Source organism: Lagopus muta, chromosome 1, assembly GCF_023343835.1.
Source record: "Lagopus muta isolate bLagMut1 chromosome 1, bLagMut1 primary, whole genome shotgun sequence".
In the NCBI taxonomy this organism is placed as follows: domain Eukaryota; kingdom Metazoa; phylum Chordata; class Aves; order Galliformes; family Phasianidae; genus Lagopus; species Lagopus muta.
This window is the reverse complement of record NC_064433.1, coordinates 144,522,635-144,548,408: the sequence shown is the minus strand read 5'-3', so window position 1 is coordinate 144,548,408 and position 25,774 is coordinate 144,522,635. Positions and strand designations below refer to the sequence as shown.

Here is a 25,774-nt window from a genome sequence, read left to right as displayed (position 1 = left end):
GAATACAATTTTCCCACAAAGTACTGGGACTAAGGTGTATATGGATGCATTTCATATGAAACTATCTCTGTAAGAAAAATAGGACCTGTCCTCAGGGCAGGTTCCAGAACACTTCTTCCTCTCACTTTCCCAAGTATGAAAACCTGGATAGTGTAGCTACCTTTATAACTGATTGCGACAACATAAAGACAAGATACTCAGAAGACTGATGATGTAGTTGCTCTCTTGCAGTGTAAGAGACATGAGATCAATTTTTCACAAACTGACTAGAAACTAAGGACTTCTGCTTTGTGGGTAACCAATTAATTCTCTTAGGCTACCAGCTAAAGGGCAGTTCCTTCTCATAACATGATTACAGGTAAAATTTCTGATCAATGGATAGCAGCACTCAAACATGCCTCTTAGAGGGAAAGGAATCCTCTCTGGGAAGTTCACGTCCGTGTAAATGTAACCGAATGAGTGAACTCTGAACTTAATTAGTGGTCTCTATAGCCAATCAAGAAAAAATTCAATTTAAAGTTTAATTTAAAGCATTAATGACTTAAAACTAAATCTCAAATATGGACTGTACACATGTTTAGATGAATTCTGTCTTCAAATTAAGTGTATTGAATCTGAAAAATTAATTATACATTCAGTGGATTGCGTTCAAGTTAGGCAGACAGTCCTGTTCTACAAGTTTCTACAGGCATGGAAAACTCTACACTGAATCCTATAGGGATTGCTTCTAAGAGGCAAACTTGATGGACTAGATCACTCCTCTCTGATGCAATGTTTATTTTTTCCTAGACAACTAATGCAACAAAAGAAACCACAAACATTAATCACCATTTCTTTTTTAATGGAAGATGTACTTTTAAGGCTTCTTTTTTTTTTTTTTCTTTTTAAGCAAACCATCTGAGAGCACATGCTTGTAAGGAAAGCTATAAACTACTCACCTCGTCAGTGGCACTTCTGACAGCTTAGATCTGCAGCTCAAAAACAACCTGAGTTTCACATTGACAATGTCTTTCAGTACCTACAGAAAAAAAAAATAACTGGTGTAAAACAGGGTTCTTGATGACTGCCAAACTTCGTAAATCAGCCAAAATTATCATTGTGGCCTATTGTTGTTTCTCAGACTTCAGTAGAAATCTCAAAAATTATAAAGTTCTAAATATGTCTGATAATTAAGGTATGTTGTTATTAATTCCAAATAAAGATTTGAATATTTCTAAAAGTTGGTGATTTAGCACACAGTATTCCTGAGAGTCAAATCAGTAATACGGAGTCATAGACTCACAGAACATCCCAAGTTGGAAGGGACCCACAAGGATCATTGAGTCCAATTCCTGGTATATTTTCAGCAATACTGATTTTTAAAGAGCTGTTCTGAAATTGCTCTTTTTAGGAAATTGTAGAATATAGTGAATTTCTGAAAATTATTTTAATATAGCCAGCAATTGATAAATGGTGTGTTTGAACTATTTTACCAATTTCAAAACGTTCAAGTTATTGTAAGTTTTTCTACTTCTTTTTTTAGTTTATTCATCTGTTTATTACTAAAATGCTCATTTTCTGGATGCTGTTATATAGAAGCTATGACAATAGATTTCGTTATTATTTTTGTGAGCAATCTATTTTGTTTAAAATTAAGAATTCCTTTAAGTACTCTTCAAAACCTTTAACAGATTATCCTCATTTATGTTGTTTCTGATTAAACATGCTTATTTGAAAGTATAGAGCAGTTTTGTCTGCCTTTATGGATATTATTAGAAAAGCAAATACGATATTAAAGCTAAGTTAAAATATGGATACCACTAAGGCTAACAATTCCTATAATGGTAAGTAAGTTTGGAACAAAACTAGACAACGGCTTCCTTAAATGGCTCTTTTATTCAAAGTAATATTTTATTCAAAGTAAACTCAGCCCACAGCTGTGCATTCTTTACTACAGAGGTACAACTTTACATAGACCAAACACTGCTCACAGTTTGTCACCCTCATTTTGTGTCACCTGAATACCAGGACTGAAAAAGTACAGAACAAAAAATAAAGCCTAGGAAACAGCATAAAGGTGAGAACAAGGGAAGAAACAAGAAATGAGAACCTACACAGCACTAATAATATTTATTACCTGAAAAAGCTTTTAAGATTAACAAATGAATCTAGCATGGATAAAACTCAGGTAACTCTTCTCAGACAGAGGAACCTTGAGGAATAATGTCAGGGCAGAATAAGGTTTAAGACTTATTACAGATATTGCCTGATATGTGCTTTTAAAAGTAGCAACTCATAATAGTAAGAATAAATTAATTAAGCAGCAAGTACTGAGGAAAATTCTTCCGCAGTCAATAAACAAAAGGAAATTGGAAATCCTCTTATGGCAAAGTATTAAAAGAGTTCAGTCTGTTTATGTGAATTAAGTAATTTGGATTTTTTTTTTCCAGGGAATATTTCTTTCTGTAACAATTGGCTGAGTTATGTAGGTTTATGTGCCTTGAAAATGAGTTAAGGCCAAGTTTTATTTAGTGTGTGAAGTCACTTGGCAAAGTGCTTACAGTCAGTTATTACCACAACTCATCTGAGAAGCATTAAGTCACTAAACCACAATAATTCAACTGATCACTTGGAAGTGTGTGTGAACTTCAACTTAACGTGAAGCATTTATACTGAAGAAAAATTCTTACGACAGAATATTCAATAGAACTGATGAAATGATCAGAAGATGAATACATAAAGCTTGGAGCTAAATTACAAGCTATGGTTCCAAGTCTGAGTTAACAGTCAGATTAATTAACCATTGGAAATACTCAGCAAGAACTGTGATCTGTACTTTGCCACTTGGCAATATTTAAATTAGGATTAGATTGAATAAATGATTTATACTTCAAATGTGACTGCTGTCCTATCTGGAAATACTCAGTGCTGAAGTGTATGACAAAACCTTTTGAAAAAGGCAAAACAGTGCTTATATGGATAGCAGTTCTTAAGATACAATTCACTATATGTTAATACAATAAAAGAAACAAATGAACAAAAATCTCCATTAAAATATTTCTGATTTGTTTAGCTTCAAGAATATTGTTCTCTCTGATGGGTTGGCTTCCTGAATAAGAAAGCTGCGATGAAGCAAATAGCATCTACAATAGCTGAAGAGCTTGGTACACCCATGGGAGTCATTTGCCTAGACAAGCATTTAGGAAGAGATTGCTCATTAGAGAACCTGCTGGACTACCAGAAATGGAGGCTCCTGATTCAAGTTACAAGGACTTCAAGGCAACTTAACATACGATGGACTTCTGCCTGAATGGAGATTCCAGTGAACTCCAAAACCAAAATATTTTCATTTGTTAGTATCAACATTTCATTTTAACTGAGACTGGGGAAATGAAAGATCTGGTTCTAGAGAAAAACTACTATTTCAAGAGTCTCAAACCAAAAGAAGTACTGTAAGATCAGAATTTCATGAAATTTTAACATGTTTTACATTGCTTCATTATTATGTATGAAGAGTGACTCTCAACTCTCAACATTCCATACAAAATGCACAATAAGGCATGAAAATGGGAGTGAAAAAGTAATGTAAGAATTTATGAAACTTTCATAATTATTGCACAGAAAAAGATAAAACAGGACACAGCAAAAATTAAGTTGCAGGCTTCAGAACTCTAACAGACTATAAAGTGAAGACAAATTTACATTTTTATGGAAAACTATAAAGGAACTGAGGTAGAGTCATATTCTGCAGCTAATGAAAGAAAACCATTTTAGGAGCTATGCTTTTAGGACAGTCTTTCTTTGGATAATCAATAGCTACACACAATGGAAGACTTCTAGATACACCTGATAGCATTCATCAACTGAGAAATACTCTTCCAAGAGCTGAAAGGTTTATAGTCCAATCTTCTTATGATGACATTGCAGGTCAGATTTAGACCACCTCATTTAGGTACCTTGGAAAACTAAGGTGATTTGGTTTAATGGAAAAAAATATATGCCTCTTAAGATTTTGAAATGGGAGATCCTTTCCCTCTATGTAACACAGATGACTTCCTCCTTTCCTCCTATTCACTATAAAGAGCATTTATGGACTCACTTCTAAGGGGGACTGGTTCATGGGATATCAGAATTTTAACTACAAATAAGGTACTTACAAGGATGAACTAGATCATCCCTGACCTTTTAGTATGAATTTTAACAACCTAGTAGATATTTAAAAATATTTAAATTCTGCTTGCCACCATACATGGAAATAAGAAGTACAAATTAAGAGAAATGACCACCATCTTACAATCAATAAATGAGCCATCTTCTGTGCTTCCCTTGTCAATGGATCAACAATAGCAATAACATCATAGAATGGTTCATTCTCTTGGGGTTCAAGTTTTACTACACTGTTAAAAAAAACAATTAACAAATAAGTGACATGAAAATCCTGAATTAAATTTGTAGAAATAACATTAAAAAAAACACAACATTTGTAGGCACTTTTTTGTAACCTGAGAGATGCTCGAGATTTCACCGCTTATGAAGACATTTTCCTCTTTCCAAACAGCAACCACTGAAAAAGCCCAGCATGAAATTTGATCATGTTTCTCGTGCAGATGTCCTTTCAAAAACTGTACCTGTCTTTGCTCCAGCAGGTTGGCTCCAGCTAAGTTAAACTTAAAATGGCTATTACTAGTATCCCATGACAGATGTAAATTCTAGTGTTCTAGATCTCATTCAATAACAGTGACAGCCAAAGATTGTGCTTCTGGCATACTCACTTTCTAAATCTAGGATCAGAAACACAAGGATTCAATATACACCCCTGAGTACAGAAGTGGCACTGTATGAGCTGGCCAAGCATCAACCTGTCAGCTGAAGATAGTCCACTCATTTTTTTTCATAAGGAACCAGATGCCAATAAGCCACACAATTTGCATTTCAATGTAATCTAATGGCATTTTAGGATCAAGCTGAGAACAGGAATTAAGTGACCCTGCTAATCCACAAATTGTTATTTAAGTATGAACATGTGTATACTAGCCTTGCCAATGGCAATCAGAACGAACTGAAAAGACTGTATTGGAGTTTTCCATTTTAATGAAGAATAGTGGGGGCTTACAGACTTCTGATCTGTGAAGTTAACTCTAACATTTTGAGAAATGCAAAGTATGTATTCCAACCTTTCCAACTCCACATCAGCACTTCTATTCACACAGATTGTAATCCTTCTTCAATGAACGTAAAGGATGGAAAACCATTAGGTATTACTAATTTATCTATTAAAAGAGAGGTAAAAATGTGTGACACTAGGACAGACAGGCACACAATCAGTAACTTTTAAAACAGACATGCTTATCCACGTTTCTAAACACCTATTGTAATAATCAGGACATTCTAATTTTAATATGGAAATACAGTAAGTGCATTATAATGAGAGACAGAACTCACCTGTGCTGCTCTCTAAGTAATTTAGCATCTTGTCTCATCTCTGTTTTAGGCAAAGACGACAGTAGAGCATCTATTTTCATAATCAAATCACTGCCACTGTATTAAACAAGGTACATAAATAAGGTACACGCAGTTTGCAAAGAGTTTAATCAGAAAAGGAGTAAAACATTTGGATTTTAGTGCGTGTCTGTCTACATAAGGCTTATTAAAATGAAGCAATATAGACTTATCAGAATTGACATTCAGGTCTGCGATTTGCATTGTGTAATCTACTGATATTTCCTTACTCTATTCTTTTCTCTATGACAACACCTAGGAACAGACATAACTGAAGACAATTTCTAGTTTACTTAACCAGATCTTTTAAATTTTTTGCATTTCTTACTGGAATTTCTTTAGCTATCTCAGTGGTTCTATTTCAGCATCACTGAACATTTAATCGCATTTGATTAAATGCTTTTCCTCTCACTACTTATCTCCTTGATAATGCTACCTCTTCTCGATTTTGTTTTTGTGGTACTTACTTGCTCAGTTATGCCAGTGCTTCTAAATAGCAGAAATGACACTCAGACACAGTAATGCAATATTTCTCTGCAGTCTTCATGTAAAAATAATGTGATTTTTCTCTCTTCTCTGAACACCAATCAGATGCTTAGATTAGAAGCTGGCTAGAAGCCAACTTTGTACCTGTTCAATCAACAGATGTGTGAATACTGCCTAGCAGGATATCAAAGCACTACATCTATCCATGCCTCCACAGGCTCCTTTCCTAACGATTTCCAAAAACAGTGCACTTACTTCAAACATCAGTATTCATATATTTATTTGTTTTAAAGATGCACTGGATATTACCAAACTCATTACTATTCATCGTAATTATCTTTAAGTGACAATAAGGTGGTAGGAACTGTTTACAGGAAAAGGTTAGAAGGAAAGTGCTAAAAAGGAAACAAGGAACCATTAAAATTGTCTCCTTAGAATACTTGGATGCTAAGAGGACAGCAAATACATAACATAAAACAGTAAACCCTAAGTGTAGATATGGTGTATATACAAGTATATGGTACGAAAAGTACTACTGCTACACATTTGAATCTTTGCTCATATTCCACGTGCAAAAGGATTATTGCTTTGTTACTATCAATAAACAGAGCACTTTATCGTACGTTTGGATAATAAACCCTCAAAATCCAAAATAATTTTACCTTTTACTATTGACTCCCATCTCTTTGACAACTGCTTTAATCTTCTCTGCTGAGGTACTGTATGTTATTCTTTCTAACAAATTGAAGTCTTCTGTCTGGAATTCATTTTCACCTAAAGGACCCAGTATCTAGGAGAAAAAATGATGTTACTAAGCACAGAATATCCTAATACTGTTCTGATTTATTTTTTTTTTTGAGCAAAACAGTATTAATATTTTAAGTGAGTGCAAAATATTCAATATGCAACTCCTTACAGCCCTATACACTTTCTGTGGTTTCATGGGTGGAATTTCAAGTAATATCTCAGAAGTCATTTAGGATGTATAAGAGTAGGTAAGTACACAAACTAAGAAGTTTCCAGTAATGAGATACCAGCATATCATTTTTTTTTCCTAGAAAAAGACTGAAGGAACAATTTATACAAAAGAACATTTGTACTGCAGGGCATTGACTGCCACTAGCAAATACTATTGAACCCAACACTGTATTTTCAATCACAGTCAATTTACAGCCAAACTGCAGTAAGGGCTATTGATTTCAGAACAGGCATACTAAAAATTTAAAGACCAAAAGTATTATGCTTGAATATTAATACTACAGAACAATGTAATGCTTATAAACATTTTTTTTTCCTTCCTAAAACAGAAGAGTTTGAAAATACTGCTCTAGTCAAGGTAACTTTATTTTGATCATAAGTTTCTCCTGCACCAACTGTGTGAAATACAAGTAACATAAGGATCAATATTTACTCCTAAACATCATCAATAATACATCAAGCACCTATTCAGAGAATTTTGTCATTTATTTCATCAGATTTTCTCTAAAAGAGGTGTGGGCATGACATAAGTACACAGATAGTAATGTCAGTGAGATGGAACTAATAAACAATTCAGGAAGAAAGCAAATAAGAAATAAAACAAGACAAATACTTATGATGATCTCTAACAATAGGCTACAAAAGCGGGAAATCAATACCTTGCATTTTCTTTAGTTGGAAACTGAACTTCCAGGAAATAAAAAGTAACCACAAAAAGACAGAGAGATGACAATTCCTTTCTTACCCTGCCATTGCTCACAACAGCCATTTGCCCAGGGAGCAGCTTAAGAACCTCCTGACAGAACATCTGGTGGGTTTTAATTATATCCAATCCTAAAGTGTTGTACTTCTTCTCAAAAGCATCATCATTCATTCCCTAAAGCAAAAGTCAAGTACAAGACTGTGAAATGATTCAGCAAAACTAAATTTTCTAACAGCTGAAGCAAGTTAAACAGAACTTTAAGTTATGTGGCAACTAAAAATCAAAATAAAACAACCACCTCAGCTTCAATTTAAGTATATGTTATTGGTGCAGAGCCATGGTCTCCCAACTGGTTGGTGCACAGATTTTACCCTTGAGCAATCATTGATAACCATGAAAGGAAAGCCGAGCCCAAAGTCAAACACTTTTTCTAAGGTCCAGCACACAACTGCATGAAAAGTAACACTTTCTGTTAACTCTTCAAATGCTTTCTCATCTGTAGGTAAAAAGTATAAAAAACACATTACTCTAAAAACTAACACCTATTTTAACATGTTCATTTGATTCAGCTTAAACATAGAATGGAATCATAAAATGGCTTGTATTGGAAGGGGCCCCAGGGATCATCAACTTCTAACCCCCCAGCCACAGACAGGGCCATCAACCTCCAGGTCTGGAATTAGACCAGGCTGCTCAGGGCCCCATCCAACCTGGCCTTGAACACCTCCAGGGATGGGGCATCCACAACCTCTCTGGGCAGCCTGTGCCAGCACCTCATCAATCTCTTTGTGAAGAGATTCCCCCTGACACCACTGAGCTGGGAAGGGCCCCGGATAGGACAGGGGCGGAGCACTCCCAGACATGTTTAGGGACTCCAAAAGCATCCAGTAACACACATAACCAAAAACCAAAGTGGAAAGAAATGCTGGAACTCTGCCATGCTTACAGTGAAACCGCAAAATGCCTCTCAAAATTATCTTTCTATATTAAACTGTACTGATATGTACTTTCTAGGTAGAAACATGCAGACTCGTTAATGTAATTACTCATTAGTAACATACCCTACATTAGCTAACCTTGTATCTTTCAAAGTTTATTTCACAATGAAAGAACAACGGGACCCAGAAGAGCCAATCAATTATTTTTCCAAAATGGTGCCTGAGTTCCTCTAGTCTTTCAAATATCTTTTGTTCTAAAATACTAAAGTGCACAGCTTCAGAAACAAACTGTAGTTTGCAGCAGTTATTTGGTAACTCAGATTTACTCTATATTCAAACTTCGAAGTCAGAAACATTTGTATTTTCAGCCAATGAATTTTCATAGAAATGCACCAAGAGCTGTTGACCAACATATACAACTCTCATTCATCTCAGCTGCTTCAGTCTGCACCTATTACATGACTGCAACAGCAAGGTAAAAATAATTAGTTCTGAACCCTTAAGTCTTGATAAACATTAAAACATTAATGAAGAGCAAGCTTTGAAATAATGATGAAAAATAAACTATTTTAATCTCAGTAATCCGCTATCCGTTCTATAGTTCTCAGTATTCTCGTATTTTCTTCCTTTACCTTAGAGAAAATGCCTATTCCTCATCACATTAAGGTTGTCAAAAAGCACTGAATCTGCTGGCCCCGAAACTGTGAAGCTTAAATCTGTTCCTCTCAACTGCATGCCCTTACAAGAAAAAATAAAACATTTGAAATGAAACAGAAAGTAGCCCACTTCAGTTTGCACTCACTGGGAGGAGGATTTTAACAATTTTAGTTCCAGCAGCAAGGGATTTTGCTGTCTCTTCCTTTGTGAGTTTACTTAGGAAACTTTTTAAGCTTCTGTTGCTTTGTGTTAGGAAAGCTGTCAAAATTCCTCTTGCAATGGCTGTGTTCTCTTCCTTTATTTTTGATGAAGGATTGTTCAAAACCCCGATTCGTATATGACTGCTTGTTTTCTGCAATGGAAAACACAGAGTGATGCACAATTTTACAGTTCCATCTGCTGTTACTAAATGCATGCGTATGTATTATAATGCCCTTAGTTTAAAATGTCCTTTACCCTTTAAATTTTTGGAGCAATTTGTGTTTAGAAAATACACAGGAGTGCCTAATTCAGAACTTCAACTACCAGCAAAAATGCTATTAATAAGGATTTACCTATTCTGTGGCACATTAGAGGAATTTTTTATTTTTTTTGATAAAACAATTACCTTCAAGCATTCTGCAGAGTACAAATGAACAAATGTTCATTTACGGACTTCAGGATCGGTTTTGTAGATGTGCTTTTAAATTGTTTTTTCAAAAAATATCAAACTGAGCACAGAATGGATACAAGGTAATTTATCCACTTATCACCTTGCCCTTAATCAGCAGGAAACTCTCTCACTGGCTAAAATAATTGACGGCACTTAAATCTTAGTATGAGAGACTGATGACTCTAGGATAGGACCAAACAGTGTCACTAACTGAAGAAAAGGTAAATACACTCCACTGTAATAAAGAATACAAAACTGAAGGATGAATCAGTGGTTGTCAACGTAATTAAACTGCAAAATTTAAACATCAGCCCTTAATAAAAGGGTTCTTCAAACAGAGAAGTGCGCTCTCTCACTTGCAGGAGGACAAGCTGGGCACCATGCTACGTTACGAGATGCACAGCAAGCCAATGAAAGCAAGTCATCCTTCTTCTTAACTTGATGCTGCTGCAGCTGGCCTTGCCCCCCACAATGCAGTACATACGCTGAGATGCTGAAGAAGTCTCTTCCAGCCAAGACATCACTAGTTTTTTCAGATTAAGTTAAAACACACTAGTTATTTTCAAAATAATATTATGATACATGAGCCAGAAACTCACCAGGTGTTTCAAGGCATTAGAAAGCAGTCGTCTCCCAGATGGATGATCAAAATCTGCGATAATCCAGACAGTCACAGCATATAATGCATCTTCATCTGAAAATTAGAGATAATCCTGCTTTACATTCTGGAGAATCATCAACAATGAATTAATCTGTTCAAGATTTTGAAGTCTGAGTGTAGCTGACTGCTAACTTCAACTTTAAGACTTCAACTGTAAGTATCCGATGTGGCAAATCAGATAGAAATAAAATGCTCAGGAGGAATTTTATTACATTAATACCAGACTTTAAGAAGAATTTGGATAACACTCAAATATAGGGTTTGAACTTTCAATAGTCTTGTGTGGGACTACGATGTGGACTTGAGCATTGTTGAAGGCCCCTTCCAAGTTGGCATATTTTGTGATTCTGTGAATATGAAACAGTCATTAAGAGTTGATCTGTTCTTATACACTGAAACACTATGGCCCCAAATAGTAAGCTAGCTTCCTTTAACAAGACCCATTTTATCAGAGGTTTGACATAAACCTGTGGAGAAGTTTGATCATATAGTCAGACATGAAAATAATTAAGTAGTTATAAGAAAGCTGTAAGAAAACATAAGTTTGGCTATTCATATTCCCCAACAGCAAAGGCAGAGTCCTGCAACAAAAGCCCTTCAAAAGCAGGGTAAAAATTACTGCATCTGGGTATAAATGGGAATATATCAAATACAGCCCAACATAGGTGTGTATTAAGAAACTATAACATAGTTATATAACTATATCATAGGTGTGTATTCAGAAAATTTTCATTTTTCCTGGTCTACACGTGCCTGTTCTTTATTCTTCACTGAAGAGCAATGATTCATGAAAAACATTTACAAAATCATCTCTAGAAAAGAGAGTCTGCTCAGATTTACTGTATGTTCCCTAAATGGTACAAGCAGATATGAGAGTGGAATTTTACAAGGTTCTGGCGAGATTCTAGGAAGAAGGTGTGGTTAAGGTTTGTTCAAGTCCAGAGAAACACAATGGCAATAGAGATTGGAAATGCAGCCTCCAGCTTATAGTTTATAGGATTACAAGAGATCTATTCCTTTGAAATGAGCCTACACATTGAAAACCAGTCATCATTTACAGCCAACTCATACATCCCTCTGCTTGTAGATGGAGAATCAAATAGAGATGAATAAATTTATCCTAAAGAAATGTTAAATATGTTTCTGATAGCGGAGCAAGTAAAAACCATTTAAATGCCACATAAATAATTACTGAAAGAATAGCACTTAGCTAACAGAAATATTCTGTTCCATGATGGGATACTGTAAATCAGCACTAGTCAACTATGACAAGATGTTCTCACAGTGTAACTCAGAGGGATATACATGCAATACATTACATCAAAGTATTTTAACTGTACCCATGGGTTTTAGCAAGATAAAATGTACAAGTGACAATCCATCAGAACACATTTTTTTTCCTTTGCTATAGAAACACGAATCTTCAAATACCAAAATCTAATTAGAGGCAAAATAAATAGGAAATAATAAATAAAATCAATCATCAAACTGCAGAAATGCGTAATTTGCATATAGATATTACAAAGAACTCCAGCCATTTAATACTGTTAAATAAGAGTAGTCTGAAAACTGAATATGCCCTTTAAAATCTAAAATAACTACCAAGTTGTTACCATTTATGTTTACAACAGGATATAATTTGGCTCCTAAAAGGAGATAGCTGGGACACCAAACTGTAAGCCGAAATAGCTCAGCTGGGAGAGCGTTAGACTGAAGATCTAAAGGTCCCTGGTTCAATCCCGGGTTTCGGCAGAACATTTTATGGAACAGATCCTTCCAGAAGCAACGTGAAGGCACACGCAGGACAGACTGCCTCAATCCGTCCCTTAGCTCGGCTTCACTCAGGGCAGACCATGCCTGACCAGTCTGGTGGTCTTCTATGCTAGAGTGAGAATACGTCAGTTGCCCAGGGAAGACCAACCGATGTTGTCATCTTCCTGGACTTCTTCTGTAAGGCCTCTTTCATGCTCCCACAGCACATTCTTATCTCTAGTTGGAGAGATTTGTGTTCGAAGGTTTGACTGATCAGTGGATGAGGCCTTAGCTGGGTGGCTGCAGCCACAGTTGCGGCCAGTGGCTTAATGTCCCGATATGGAGGCCAGTGATGAGTGGAACCTCCTTCAGGGATCCACCTTGGTGGCCAGCATCATGAGGGAAGTGACTGCCCTCCACTGCTCTGCCCATGCGAAGCACCATTCTGCTCAGTCTGGAGAAGGCTGCAGGGAGACCTCACTGTGACCTTTCAGAACTTAAAGGGGTTTATAAAGAAGATGGGGTACAAATTTTTGCATGGTCGGATAGTGATAGGATCACTGATAACAGCTTTAGACTAAAAGAGGTTAGATGTTTGGTGGAAACTTTTTACTGAGAACGTGGTGAGGCACTGGAACATGCTGTCCAGAAAAGCTATGGATGGGGCATCCCTGGAACATGGATGGGGCACTGAGCAGCCTGACCTAGTGGGTGGCAACCCAATCCAAGGCAGAGGGATTGGAATTGGATGATCTTTAAGGTCTCTTCTAACCCAAGCCATTCTGTAATCCATACTGGGATATTTTTCTACATACTTGACATCTTGGAGACACTTATTGGGATATTTCACTGTCAAATTTCATCAGTTTGTAATACCCATACACACACCATGTGCGCACAGTCATATACTCTAACAAAATTAACGTACCCTTTTTTGTTAAATACTTCATGCTGTCTGAAATTACAGCACTTTTATCTTGTGAGTCCAAAAAGGAGAAAGTAGAGAAGTCCTGCACATCAAATGGAACTGCAAAATGTAAAATACAACGTGTTAGACTTAAACAAGGAAAATAACAGTAAACAATTATGCTGAGAAAAGTAGTTACCAGATGTAGATCTGAAATGTAGGTATCTCCTTTCTGCTCCAAGAATACTGGGGTTTATATGAGAAACGACATTGTTCTGATCCATAAGAAAATCTACTGCATCTATGTGATCATTTAACAAACCCTGTATTAAAAGGGGGAAAAAATACAGAAATCAGTATCCTGACAGTTTTAAGACAAACAAAGACCACCACACATTTACACCGTCTGTCAACAGAGTTTAAAGCTAAATCTATAAAAGCTATGGACAGCTTCCAGTCAATAATATGTCACGCAGGTAGCAATTCAAAATATCAGATGCACATTTTCCAAAGAACAGCTACAACATGTTCTCAGTTTCTGGTTGAAAAATTCCATGTGACTTGAATAAGCTTAGTTGCTCCTTATATCTGTATAATCTAAATACACTGTTTCAAAATAATGACCGTAAATTTAAATAACAACGCAACTTCAGCCTTCATATTATTAATTTTACACCAACTCATTGCAAAAAACACAATCCACAACTTAAATTGCCAAATAATTCATCTTGCATTCATTTAGAAATTTTAAGCATACCATGAACACTGCCCTCTGGAAGAACCCACTGGCATCCATAATTCTCTGCAGAATAACGGCCTCTAACTCTGCAGCATTCATCTCTTCTTTGTTGAAGGGCACACCATTAAACAGAGCTTGAGGTAACGGACCCAGGCCGGTCTTTTTATAAAAGGTTGCTCCTGCCTGAATATATCAGAAATATCACAGGATTAAATGGACTGTGACTGACTACAGAAAGAAAAAAAAGAAAAGAAACTAGTACAAAGAGACAACAAACTCAAATCTCTCGGTATTGCTTGTTATCACAGATTTTCATGAGTAGCAAGGACAAAATGGGAACTGTTTGGAAACAAATAGGACATGCTGCACTCAATTCTGAAAGAGAATGACAAAGCATTTGATTTGACCTCTATATGGATTTTAAAATTTCTGCTCTTATCATCTTGCTGAGAAATATTATTTTATTTTGCTTAGTATTCTTAGCCAATAACTTCTGAGAAAAAGCCTACATTGATCCACCTCAAACTACGTTTGTATCAAAGCCCTTCTCCAAAGGCAGCATCCCAAAAACCCTCAAAAGGTTTTCACATTTAGAAGCCAAGCTTATTTGAAAGGCAAGCACTACCAAACTCAGTGACAAAAATACGAATAAAAATGGAACCAGAGTAATTCCCTTCACCTTTTACGGATGGCCACAAACTCTATGCAGTATCTGTATCCATCTTCCTGCCATCCCACTGTCTCCTCTCAGAATTTCACTGCAGTCCCATAGTCCTACTGTAGAGGCAGCTCAGTCCCTGAGTTGTCCTTCCCAAAGAAAACTAACCTGAAAGCACAACTAAAGGAACCAGCAATTTGCTGAGAAGATGGGCTTCAGCTCCTCACACGGAACACACAGATAAACAGTTTCTTGAGAGTGGGAGACATGCTTACCAGGAAAAAATAAAAAAATTCTGCTCCTGAAAACAGTTGGCAGTAGTAAATTTTAACAGTGAGAGCTGCAATACAGAAACCCTTTCAGCATTTCTACTAGAACTGATCGGTGACCGAAGAAAACTTCAACTCAAAGCTACCGTATTTACTTGCTTTAATATTTAGTAGCCTTCCAGCTTAGCAAATGTAGAGACTCAACTGTGTACAAACTGCAATATTTCTTACCATTTAGCTCTCAACATACCTTCCTCCCTTCATCATACTCAGAATGAACACCTAGTATGCTCTGAACATCAGCATAAGGGTATTCTCTTCTAAGAACATTTTTCACATGATTCACTGTCAGAACATTTCCATCTTTCACTTCATGGTACGTCTGTAAACATTGTAACAGAAAAAAAGTAATTTCTGTAATAATAAAATCCATAAAAGAAAATAAAAATGAAATAAATCTCATGTTTTTATAGTGCTGCAGTAATTTTTATATTGGTATAGTATTATATTGCTTTAGTTGCTGTACTGCAACCTTTATATTCCTTTAGTAATTACTGCCATCACACATACACACAATTTTTCACTGTTTTGATAAAGATACCTTTATATCTTTAGTTTAAATTTGAAGAGGGAAAGAAAACACACTTATGTGAGCTAAATGTAAAATCTTATTTCCCTTCACCGATGAGAGAAGGAATCTAAATTCTTAATTTAGTCTACATAACCACCATTGGTTACCTGAATCTATATGGGATGAATTCAAACCTGAATAGGTAATCAATATTTTTTCCCTACCTCACTACTTTATTTCATAGCATGAGATTTCATTACTTCCATCAAACATACAAAATAAATCGGAATGAGGAAACAATTCTCATTTCTTTTCAAATGAGATCAGTCTAATCCATTTATCTCTACAGCTATGGGTATCTCTGAGGCTTTGTTTTACTGAATCTTATTTTTGTCAACCTATATTTATCATCTCTTTTTCATATCATGATATTATGTGAAATAGACTGGAAATATGAAATAGAAAAAATGCTCTTAAAAAAAAAAATAAAGCACTGTGAAGTGATATTTTTAATGTGGTCATGGATAGCAGTCATGACTGTGTTTCAGATTCTAACACTCGCAGGTACTCCTCGTGACTTCAATTCTTTTTATCTTTAGCTTTCTGAGTTTATGACATTAGAGTCATAGAATGGCTTGGGATGGGAGAGACCTCAAGGATCATCATGTTCCAACCCCCTGTCACAGCCAGGGTTACCTGCAGCTGGATCAAGTCACAGATCAGACTGCCCAGGGCCCATCCAACCTGTCCTTAAATACCTCCAGAGACAGGGCATCCACAAGCTTTCTGGGCAGCCTGTGCCAGCACCTCATCCTTCATTTTACAACCATTCCTTCCTGTCCTATCACTATCTACCTGTGTAAAAAGTTGATTTCCTTCCTGTTTATAAAATCCCTTTAACATTAGTTTTTAGGCACTGAACAGAAGAAAACAAAGTGTAGAAAAGAAATATAATATATTAATAGGATACTCTGTTTTCATTCATGCTTGAAGACTCTTCACATAGACTGTTCACTTTATTTCCCTACAGTCACCTCCTCCTTTGTCTCTGAAATTTTTCTCTCTACATGAATCTACATCTTTTCTACTTGTTTCTTAAACTGCAACTCTGCAATATTTCCATGGTTTTGACACTCAAAAGCAGCCTAAGCATGACCCAGGACAACTCATCTTACTCTGCTGCGCGTTCTGTGCTACGGAATAACGAAGGTTTTCCAAAGCATATAAAACTGCCAGAGCAAGTTTACAACGCATCTTCAAGAGATGCAGAACAGAGACAGGTACATGATGTTACCAAGAATAATACCAAGAATCATTTTTCCACATTTCCATTATGATTTTCCAAATCATTTTGCTGTTTCTCCACATACGTAAGATACGTGTCTACTTCTTTATGTCCTCAAAAGAAGCCTATATATAGCTAAAACATGAATGTTGGTTTCCAGAGAAGGAAAATATTTTTTTCAAATAATTATGGGGTAAATTAATGCTATACACTTCTTAATAATTTGCTTTCATGTGAAGTAAATGCAAATCTACCATGCTGACACAAGGCAGCAAAATCCTAACTATGTAGACAAGTAACCAACTTTAAAAAAATAGATTTCTTGTAAAATAAACTAACATTAATTATGCAGGTAGTGGCTTGAAAGGTGTCAGATTCCTCTGCAACATAATTAAAAGTTCTCCAAAGAGCTATTCCAGCATCTTCATTTCCATCAATTTCTTCTTCTGTATTTAAAATGAAAACAAATCCAATTCTATAAAGAAACAAAAGGATCACACATTTTAAGAAAACACTGATTTTATACACATTCTAGTACATGAATTCGAAGGAGAAATATAAAAGTTTATGCTCTGAAGGTTGCTAAACAGTCAGAAACTGTATCTAGCTCTGAAATTCTTTGACCTCCAAACGTATGAAGACTGTGAAAATATTCAGGCAAAATACCCAGTTGGCCTGTTCTTTCTCAGGCAGCTCCTTTCGGCCTATTGCAGACAAACTGATCTACATTCTTCTTCAGTCTGACCCCATTTGGCTGCTCTTATGTTGTTTTGTTCCAGGAAAGGCAAATTAGGTTCTGTGATACGTTCTCCTCAAGGACTGAAGCAAATAGTGACAGAGATGCACAGATAATATCTGCTTTCTGTTACTTTTTTTTTTTTTGTCACCAAATAATGATAAAAAAAAAGAAAAAAAAAAAAAAAAAAGATCAGAACTAGTAAAAGTTTAAAAGCAACTTAAAATTTTAGATCCTGTAATTTACTGGGGAAACAAAAGCTATTTCATTGGAAGATTTTTAATACTTAACATGGACTTCATCTTGCTGAACTCTGGATCTTGTTTGAGCACCCTCTCACAACCTGAGAAAACAGATGCTTCAAAGAACAATTCATTTTGTCATAAAGTAGGCAAAGGATCAACTGGAAAGCATCTCCTCCTCTTGGGTGATTCCTTGTTCAGATTTGGATGACCAATTTCTTCTGAGGTCAATCTCAGTTTGTTCTTTAGATATTTTTAAAACAACAAAATTACATACAGTAAACACAATTCAAAGAACTAAAACAAACAAAAAATCTCAAATTGTGTTTTTACCAATTATCTGCCTTCTTACAGGATATTCATTTTGCTTAGCATGCAATTTCACATGGGCATCCAGCAGGAGTATTTGAGAACATAACTTTTTATCAGGTGTTTGCAGTACATCTTTCACACAGTCAGATATATAATCTCTTTCAGCTCATTAGCTTCAGAATTTTTAATACTTCACAGGCTTAACGAGAGTAGCATACAGATAATGGCTTATTAGAATGTTGTGGCACTGGACTTCATTGGAATTCACACCTTTGCCTAGCAGAATAGAAGATGAAGAAAGGAAAGCAGCTTTCTTTCAAGACTTTCCTTCAATACTTTCAGGTTTTCCTTACCGAAGTGGTACATTATGATGATAGAATAATTCCACCAGTTTCATATAATCGTCTGTATCTTCTTGGACAGGATCAACAAAAAGTACCTAGTAAGAGAAAAGATATTACAGACCAGTATTTTTTCTTCATGCTGATTTCAGCACTATGCACTCCAACTATTTTCAATTTCCTATAACACTAATTGTAAGAAACCATTAATAGTAAAAAAAGAAGAAAACTTCAGAATTAATGAATTTGGAGGAAATACTGAGTCACCATTTTATTTTTTTAATTATACTTAAAAGGATGTAATGCTAATTTTTCCATTACTATTTGCATCTAACTCTCTTCTGTTGTGAAAACCAAACTAAAACAAGTAAACAGAATATGTTGACATAAGACTTTAACTGAAAAAAGGAGAACTGGAAGAAATTCTTCTCTCCTGTCTCACATAGGCTTGTATTCACTGTTTCACTTGTTGAAGCTTGAGGTATAAAATACTCTTTTAAGCATACATCGAATCTAAATCTGGTATTTGTCTGCATGGATAGATTATATTACGCAGATTTAATCATCACATTGGTACACTAAATACTTATGCAATATATATTATACACAATTTGTGCTTCATTACAAATATGCATTTTTTAATCACGTTGTTTGTATTTTTGTTTTCTTTTAATACACTGAGCTTCATACAAATTCCTTTTGTAATTATTTTAATTTAAATCTGCAATAGCTGCTTCCTTAACTTACTAAGTCATACATAATTATACATACAGAGGAAAAAATAGGCTACAGACCTCTATAATTAGTATGCCTTTGAACCTAATCTTTCTGTAACATGGACAATTAAGCACCATCTTTAGTCAATAATGTTCTATGAAGAAAATAAATTGATAATTGGGAATTATCTACATGTACTAAGGAAAAGCTCCTGACAAAACAATGCCCAAGTCAGATATTGCAGAGTGTAAAAGGAAGAAAACAATTTTATGGGGAGGAAAAAAATGGAATACTGATATTTGGTTCAATCATTGAGTAGAAACTATTCTTTGCAGTGCACTCAGCAAATGTCCTTTGGAAAAAAAATGTGTTGTCATGAAGGTCCAAGAATTACAATACAGCAGCAGGAAGCAGCAGAGCTACCCCCCACCCCCCAAAATAATATTAATTTTGTGTGATTTTAAAGAAAATAATCGTAAGCACTTTTTGTTCGGTAAGCACTAATTATACATTAGTAATAATTAAAAAAAAAAAAGTCATTGATGCTTTATTCATTATGTGGAAGTAGCTCATGATTTATTTTCCTCTTTACTAAAAAAAAATTTAAAAAGTTTGCATTTCTCTGTCAAACTGCAAAAATACTGCATTTTGATTATCATTTATATAATTTCCTTGGCAGAGAGGTTGAAGAGTGTTAATTCTTTTATCCAACAAATCGGAAGAAATTCACAACATTTTTTTCCTTGCAGGGCTTGAATAACTCCCTTCCTGCATCCTTCGTTGCTAATCCCATGTATTCTTTCCACCTCTTAAACTATGTATCCAGGCAGTTCTTCCATTATTTTGCATTTCCACGTGTAACTCTTCAACGATATATAAAGGCAACCTAATTGCTTGAGAAGGAAACCTAAACCAGAGGTGAGTCTTCCAGGAAACTGGTAACACTTTCTAAAACAGTTTTAAAACAAAGCTTTCCTCTAGAAGTTGGTGGCCTGCTGGTACATAATTTCCATCTTCACCTTTTGTCTCTTCATAGTGCTGTTTACTTACTAATCACAATGGTGACTCTGTGAAGGATGGTCTCTTCTCACTGGTGACAGGATGAGGGGAAATGGCCTTATGTTTCCCCACGGTAAGTTTAGGTTGGATATCAGGAAACACTTCTTTACTGAAAGGGCTGTTAAGGACTGGAATAGGCTGTTGGTCTATGGTTGAGTCACCATCCCTGGATGTGTTTAAAAACCATTTGGATCTGGTGCTCAGGGACATGATTTACAGAGGGTTGTTAGAGTTGGGGTAGTATGGTTAGGTCGTGGTTGGACTCAATGGTCTTTAAGGTCTTTTCCAACCTGAGTGATTCTATGATTCTATGTTCTATGATTTCAGTAAACTAAGAGGTTAATTTATAATGAGGTCAGTTGCATAGCATAAACAGATTAACAGCTTGCTTGCAATGCCTCTAAACGAAAAAATAAATAGGGAATTAAAATATTGCTTTTTATGGCAGCATCTATAATAAGAAATTTCTCAATTAACTAATCTCAGTTGGACATTCACAAGTTAACTGTTGTGGGAAATCAGACAGATTTAAAAATAATTTCTTGTTGCTCTGAGCACCCTGATCTAGCTGTAGGTGTCCCAGTTCTTCGCAGGGGAGCTGGACTGGATGACCTTTAAGGGTCCTTCCAACTCAATTCTATTCTTCTTTGACAAGTAATACACAGCTCTTATAGTAAGCTTACTTTAAGTAAGGTTTTTGAACTCCAGTTTTAGAGTCTTCACTTATGACCCTTTACTCTTACCTACTTTGAAGAATTTAATTTGAAGATGCAGTACTGTATATTTCTTCTGCCTTTGATCATTAATATCCGTTGTCTATTATCCATGGCCAAATGTACACAAAATGTACCAACATACACATACTTACATCATGACTAGAAAAGAAGTCTAGGTTACCAAGAAACTCTTTTTGCAGAATGCAATATTTAATATTAATTATAATTCTGAGATGATTTCATATAAATAAATCACCAAAAATCTGCTATGCTCAGTAGATAAAAGAAATAACACTTCTAGAAATCATGTTAATAATCACATAAGACTGACAACACAAGCAGCAGGCTCACAAAGTATATGAGTTTTTCAATGAACTGTCTGTGCATACAGCAATACATACATACTGTGCAAAAAATCAACTTCTCCAAACTTACCAAATTATATAAATTGCGTCTGATCTGTGGTATAACTCCAGGAAATGTGGGTTTTAGCAGTTCCTGATAGCTTGCAGGCCATGTAACGTAGCTGCGGTCCTTTTCTATGTTGTTAATCCACTAAAACAAAAAAGCCAACCATTTAAAAACACACATTACCTAATGGATAAAATATGGATGTACAAATAAAGCTGTACTGAAATACACAGAAAATCCGGGAAAAGTAAAATCACTTACCCTCTTTTCTTAATTAGCAACAGAAAATAGATTGTAAAATTAATACATCCTTTATTTTCAATAACACTTCATTTTTTTTTTCAATTCACAGTATGTTATAAAACTAATTATGTAAGGAAGAGGAAAAAAGATCCCTCGTCTTCTGTATCAAGATGCAAATAAAAACATTATTTCAAGTGTGAAAAGTACTTTTGCAACACTAAGGTCTTAACAGCTAATCAGGCAGGTATGTGTGTAACAGAACATAACCATACTGAAAAACATGCAATGTTTATCTGTCATCTGCTGTAGCACTTACTATATATCAGAATAACTGAGTAATTAATATGTTGTCAATTTCAGTCCATATTTATGTGTCTCTAAAAATACAGTTCCCCCTTTTCCTTTCACTTTCACATTATTATTAATGACTGTGTACTGCTCGTATACTATTTTATGTGCAAACTATCTAAAACTGACAAACAAAAGAAAGCTACAGGCTTCTTTCAGTTGAAGAAAATGAGTATTTTGATGCCTTTCCATTTGCACATAATCTTTGTTTTGAAAACCAGGACCAAAGATAAACTTTGAAAAGTTGGACATTGGACAACTGTGAGCACCTCTACGTTCTCCACAATTCACTTATCGTATTTGTAAGGTACACTTTGCAGCCTTCCATAACACAAAGATGTTACACAGCGAGATCAGTTGCTTCAAAGTCAAATTCTACTACGATGTGCAACTACTCTTCAATCCACTCTTCCTTTCTTCTAAACATCCTACACATTCCAATTTTACTGAGGCATACACAAGAGAAAGTTAACCCTACAATACACTGAAGAGATTCCACCCTCAAAAATATGTTTTTATGCGCAGTATTTCAAAACAAAACCCAAAAACCAAGGACTTTTCTTAGATAGGGTTAATAAATATATAGTATTTAAATAAATAATTCTTTAAATACTCACTATTATGGAAGAGTGACGAATGTCTAGTGCATAGCTGTTATCTGCTGGATGAATATGCAATCTCATAAATTTACTCAGGATTTCCTCCTGGATTCCAAGTTCATGAAGGCCATGCATTACTTTCCCTTCCACTTTAAGTGTCTCTAAAATACTTTTTCAGGAAAACAAAATGCATAATGACTATATAGAATTCTTTTCAAAGCGTAAGAAGGAAAAATATTTCACAGACTCTTAATCCAAGGCTTATTTTTGGCATTAAAAATAATTCTTATGTTCTCCTGCTGTCACTGTCAAAACCAAAGTTTATTCCTACCCTACTGCCCATATGTATCTTCAACATATTTCAAAACAGAATTATAACAGATCATATAACTCCTGTTTATTCACATTTATTTTACACGAAGGAATTTCCTCTATCTTTAAGAAGAAGTGGCAGGACAGCAAACTGGAAGGCTGCTTGTTGCACTGTCCTGGCTGAGGCAGAAACCCAAGAGTGGATACTCTAAGCAGCAGCTTTGCAGACCTGAAGATAGGCAGCAATCAATGGAGACACAGGCAAGCCCTACGTCTGCATCATGGCAGGGCTATGGAAATGGTGGGGAGGAAACAGATAGCTAAGGTGATGTGAAGAAAGCCCCCAGAGGACTCTGTAATACTTGCTGCAATTTGAAAATTCAATATAGCAACAGGAAACAAGCCTGAAACGCTTGTTAGAACACAGATTTTACATGTCTTCATTTCCATTTCATTCTGAGTTTTCCCTATCCTGAGAAGTTTCTTCTAAATTAATTTAAATTGGACTTAGAATTATCATTTTAATATGCCTACTATTATTTGCATCATTATTAAAAAAAAGAAGATGGAACTGTCTCTGCTCAACACTGGCTGAGAAAAAAAGGTAAGTTAAAAAAAAACAAAACAAATACAAATGCTAGAATCAATAAGGTTTATGTATCTCCATGACAGAGAATGCACTGTGGGTGAGAAAATAAAAAATAAGAATTGCAGGTTGCCAAATCACAGGATAAGGAAAAAAAAACGAACCCTTCTGTCTTACTATCAGCAAATATATGGACAGTAACAACCAACAATGATGATTTTGAAGCACTCATGTCCATCCTGCTGTCAACAACATAAAGAATGGAAAATGTCCACAAATTTTGAGAGGCAAATCATAGGAAATATAATTATACTGTAATTACACAAACTGCAAAAAGATTTTTTAAGCCAGATCATAACAACAGAATTCATTGGAAAAAAATTACCAGACACAGACTCACTGACATGCCTGAAATAATCCAGCTGAATGTAATACTTATTTTTTTTTCCCCTGACTCTTATAAAATGAAGATGAGACAGCACTTTATTTATTTTTTCAGAAGCATTCTTCCCATCTTTGTATGCATACATGTTGAATTCCTTCCATTTCCAAATTAATTTTAAGTGGGAAGACATGAAATTATATGTAAGTGACAGAACACACATTCCTAGAGAAAATACTTTTTTCAATTTCTTCCACACTGTTGGTATTCAAAGCTAAACTCTCTTTTGGAATATTTCCTGGCTCCCAGAGAGCAACACATTGTCACCATGAGCACAACTCCAGTATTCTTTGTAATCCTGTAATTTTCAAGACAAACATATTGTCTTACCTAAATGGATCATGAAAATCCAGGTCAATATGAAGGCCATTTAGAAATAAACGTGCTTCACCAGGTTGGATTCCAAGTGTTTCATGAAGGTGCTTAGAAATGAAAAGTATGGCTAATTATTTAGGTATATGTAAACACTAACACACAGACACAGGCGTATGTACAAAACTGCAAGTAATCCTACAGAACAGACACATCAAATCTCTTCAGCATGGTAACTTCTTCTATCTGAGTGTTATTAGTAAAAATACTGAAAGCATACTTCTACACTTCCAGACCTTCAGGAAATATAAGTGAATATGCCCCAAAAAACAACCTACATCGCTCCTACTTGTACACATTCTCAGTGTCTACTGACCAAAAGTGAAAATACACACAAATATAAAAATACGACTCATATTTTTTTGAAAAATTACCCCAAGAACACTCTTCCTAAAATCCATTGACTTCCAAATGGAGACCCATTATGTGGCCTTCAGTCCTCTACTAGAAACCAGCTTTCTCAAAATCTTCCAGTATTCAAAAAATGTGCAGTAGCAACTTGGGGGAATACAGTGAAGATAGACTAGAAGCAAACAATCTCATTTATCAAAGGTACCTTGAAAAAAACCAGACAAGGAGCAGAAGCATATCCTTGCTTTCCAAAGAAGAAAAAACTCCATAATATTTAAATAAACGAGTGAAGAAGGAAGTTTTTAGTACAGACTGCCTTTTAATTTTTTTTTTTTTCCCAGAAAGCAGCGAGGCACCATGCTGTTCAAACTAACAACAGTGGCCATAGCAAGATAACAGGAGCAACAACAGCAGTTTACTTAAGCTTACATCATGAGGAACTGTCAGATTTCCACACCTGTCTTAATTCCCAAAAGAGAACTAGGAAGTGGGAAAAAAACCCTTCTTTTTCCCCCCATTTAGCTTTCACTTATTGCATAAAAGAACAAAAAATACACTTTCAAGAAAAGCACACTTAGACCAAGCAGCTTGTACTGTATATTATTCCACTTATAAGATTGCATCTGTAGTTAGCAAATCTAATTCTGACCATGGTTTCAATACCAGAGTTGTGCCACAAAGTCCTGTAACTACAGAAAATTTCCCATTAATGTCACTTGATTCAAGGAACAGACAGCAAACATAAGGAGGATTCCAGTCAGGGTGAGACATCTGAAGCACAAGCCTTATGAGGAGCTGCTGAGGGAACTGGGATTGTTTAGTCTGGAGAAGAGGAAGCTCTCTACAGCTGAAGGGAGGTTGTGGTGAGGTGGGGATTGGCCTCTTCTCCTGGGTAACAGTAATAGGATGAGAGAGAATGGCCTCAAACTGCACCAAGGGAGGTTCAGGTTGGACATCTGGAAACATTTCTTCTCAAAAGAGTGGTTAGGCACTGGAATGGGCTTCCCAGGGAGAAGGTTGATGCATTCAAGAAATGTTTAGATGTTGTACTAAGAAATATGTTTTAGTGTGGAAATGTTGGTGGTAGGTGGACAGTTGGACTAAATGATTGTGGAGGTCTTTCCTACCTTGATGATTCTATGATTAATAAGATATCAATAAAACTGCAACTGGCTGATTTAGGGCATACAAACATTAACTTAGCAAAATGTAAGAACAAAGAAGTATCAGTCACTAGATACTGAAATGGGACT

At 35.5% G+C, this 25,774-nt stretch overlaps 1 protein-coding gene and 1 non-coding gene across 4 annotated transcripts in view; one reads left to right on the top strand and one right to left on the bottom strand.

The window, feature by feature from the left end:
- UGGT2 (UDP-glucose glycoprotein glucosyltransferase 2) overlaps nt 1-25,774 on the bottom strand; it is a 74,107-nt gene that overhangs the window by 19,428 nt on the left and 28,905 nt on the right. For all 3 annotated transcript variants that reach the window (XM_048933165.1, XM_048933167.1, XM_048933166.1), the window contains exons 11-26: nt 24,129-24,220; nt 22,477-22,627; nt 21,293-21,412; nt 18,378-18,463; nt 17,074-17,209; nt 15,129-15,260; nt 13,970-14,134; nt 13,412-13,535; nt 13,234-13,332; nt 10,492-10,586; nt 9,386-9,592; nt 7,688-7,819; nt 6,627-6,754; nt 5,422-5,517; nt 4,274-4,376; nt 939-1,018 (exon numbers count right to left, since the gene is read on the bottom strand). In XM_048933165.1, coding sequence (XP_048789122.1) covers nt 939-1,018; nt 4,274-4,376; nt 5,422-5,517; nt 6,627-6,754; nt 7,688-7,819; nt 9,386-9,592; nt 10,492-10,586; nt 13,234-13,332; nt 13,412-13,535; nt 13,970-14,134; nt 15,129-15,260; nt 17,074-17,209; nt 18,378-18,463; nt 21,293-21,412; nt 22,477-22,627; nt 24,129-24,220 — 1,946 coding nt within the window. The remainder of the gene's footprint in view (nt 1-938; nt 1,019-4,273; nt 4,377-5,421; nt 5,518-6,626; nt 6,755-7,687; nt 7,820-9,385; nt 9,593-10,491; nt 10,587-13,233; nt 13,333-13,411; nt 13,536-13,969; nt 14,135-15,128; nt 15,261-17,073; nt 17,210-18,377; nt 18,464-21,292; nt 21,413-22,476; nt 22,628-24,128; nt 24,221-25,774) is intronic.
- TRNAF-GAA (transfer RNA phenylalanine (anticodon GAA)) lies at nt 12,233-12,305 on the top strand. The gene has a single exon. It is a non-coding gene; the product is annotated as a tRNA-Phe (tRNA).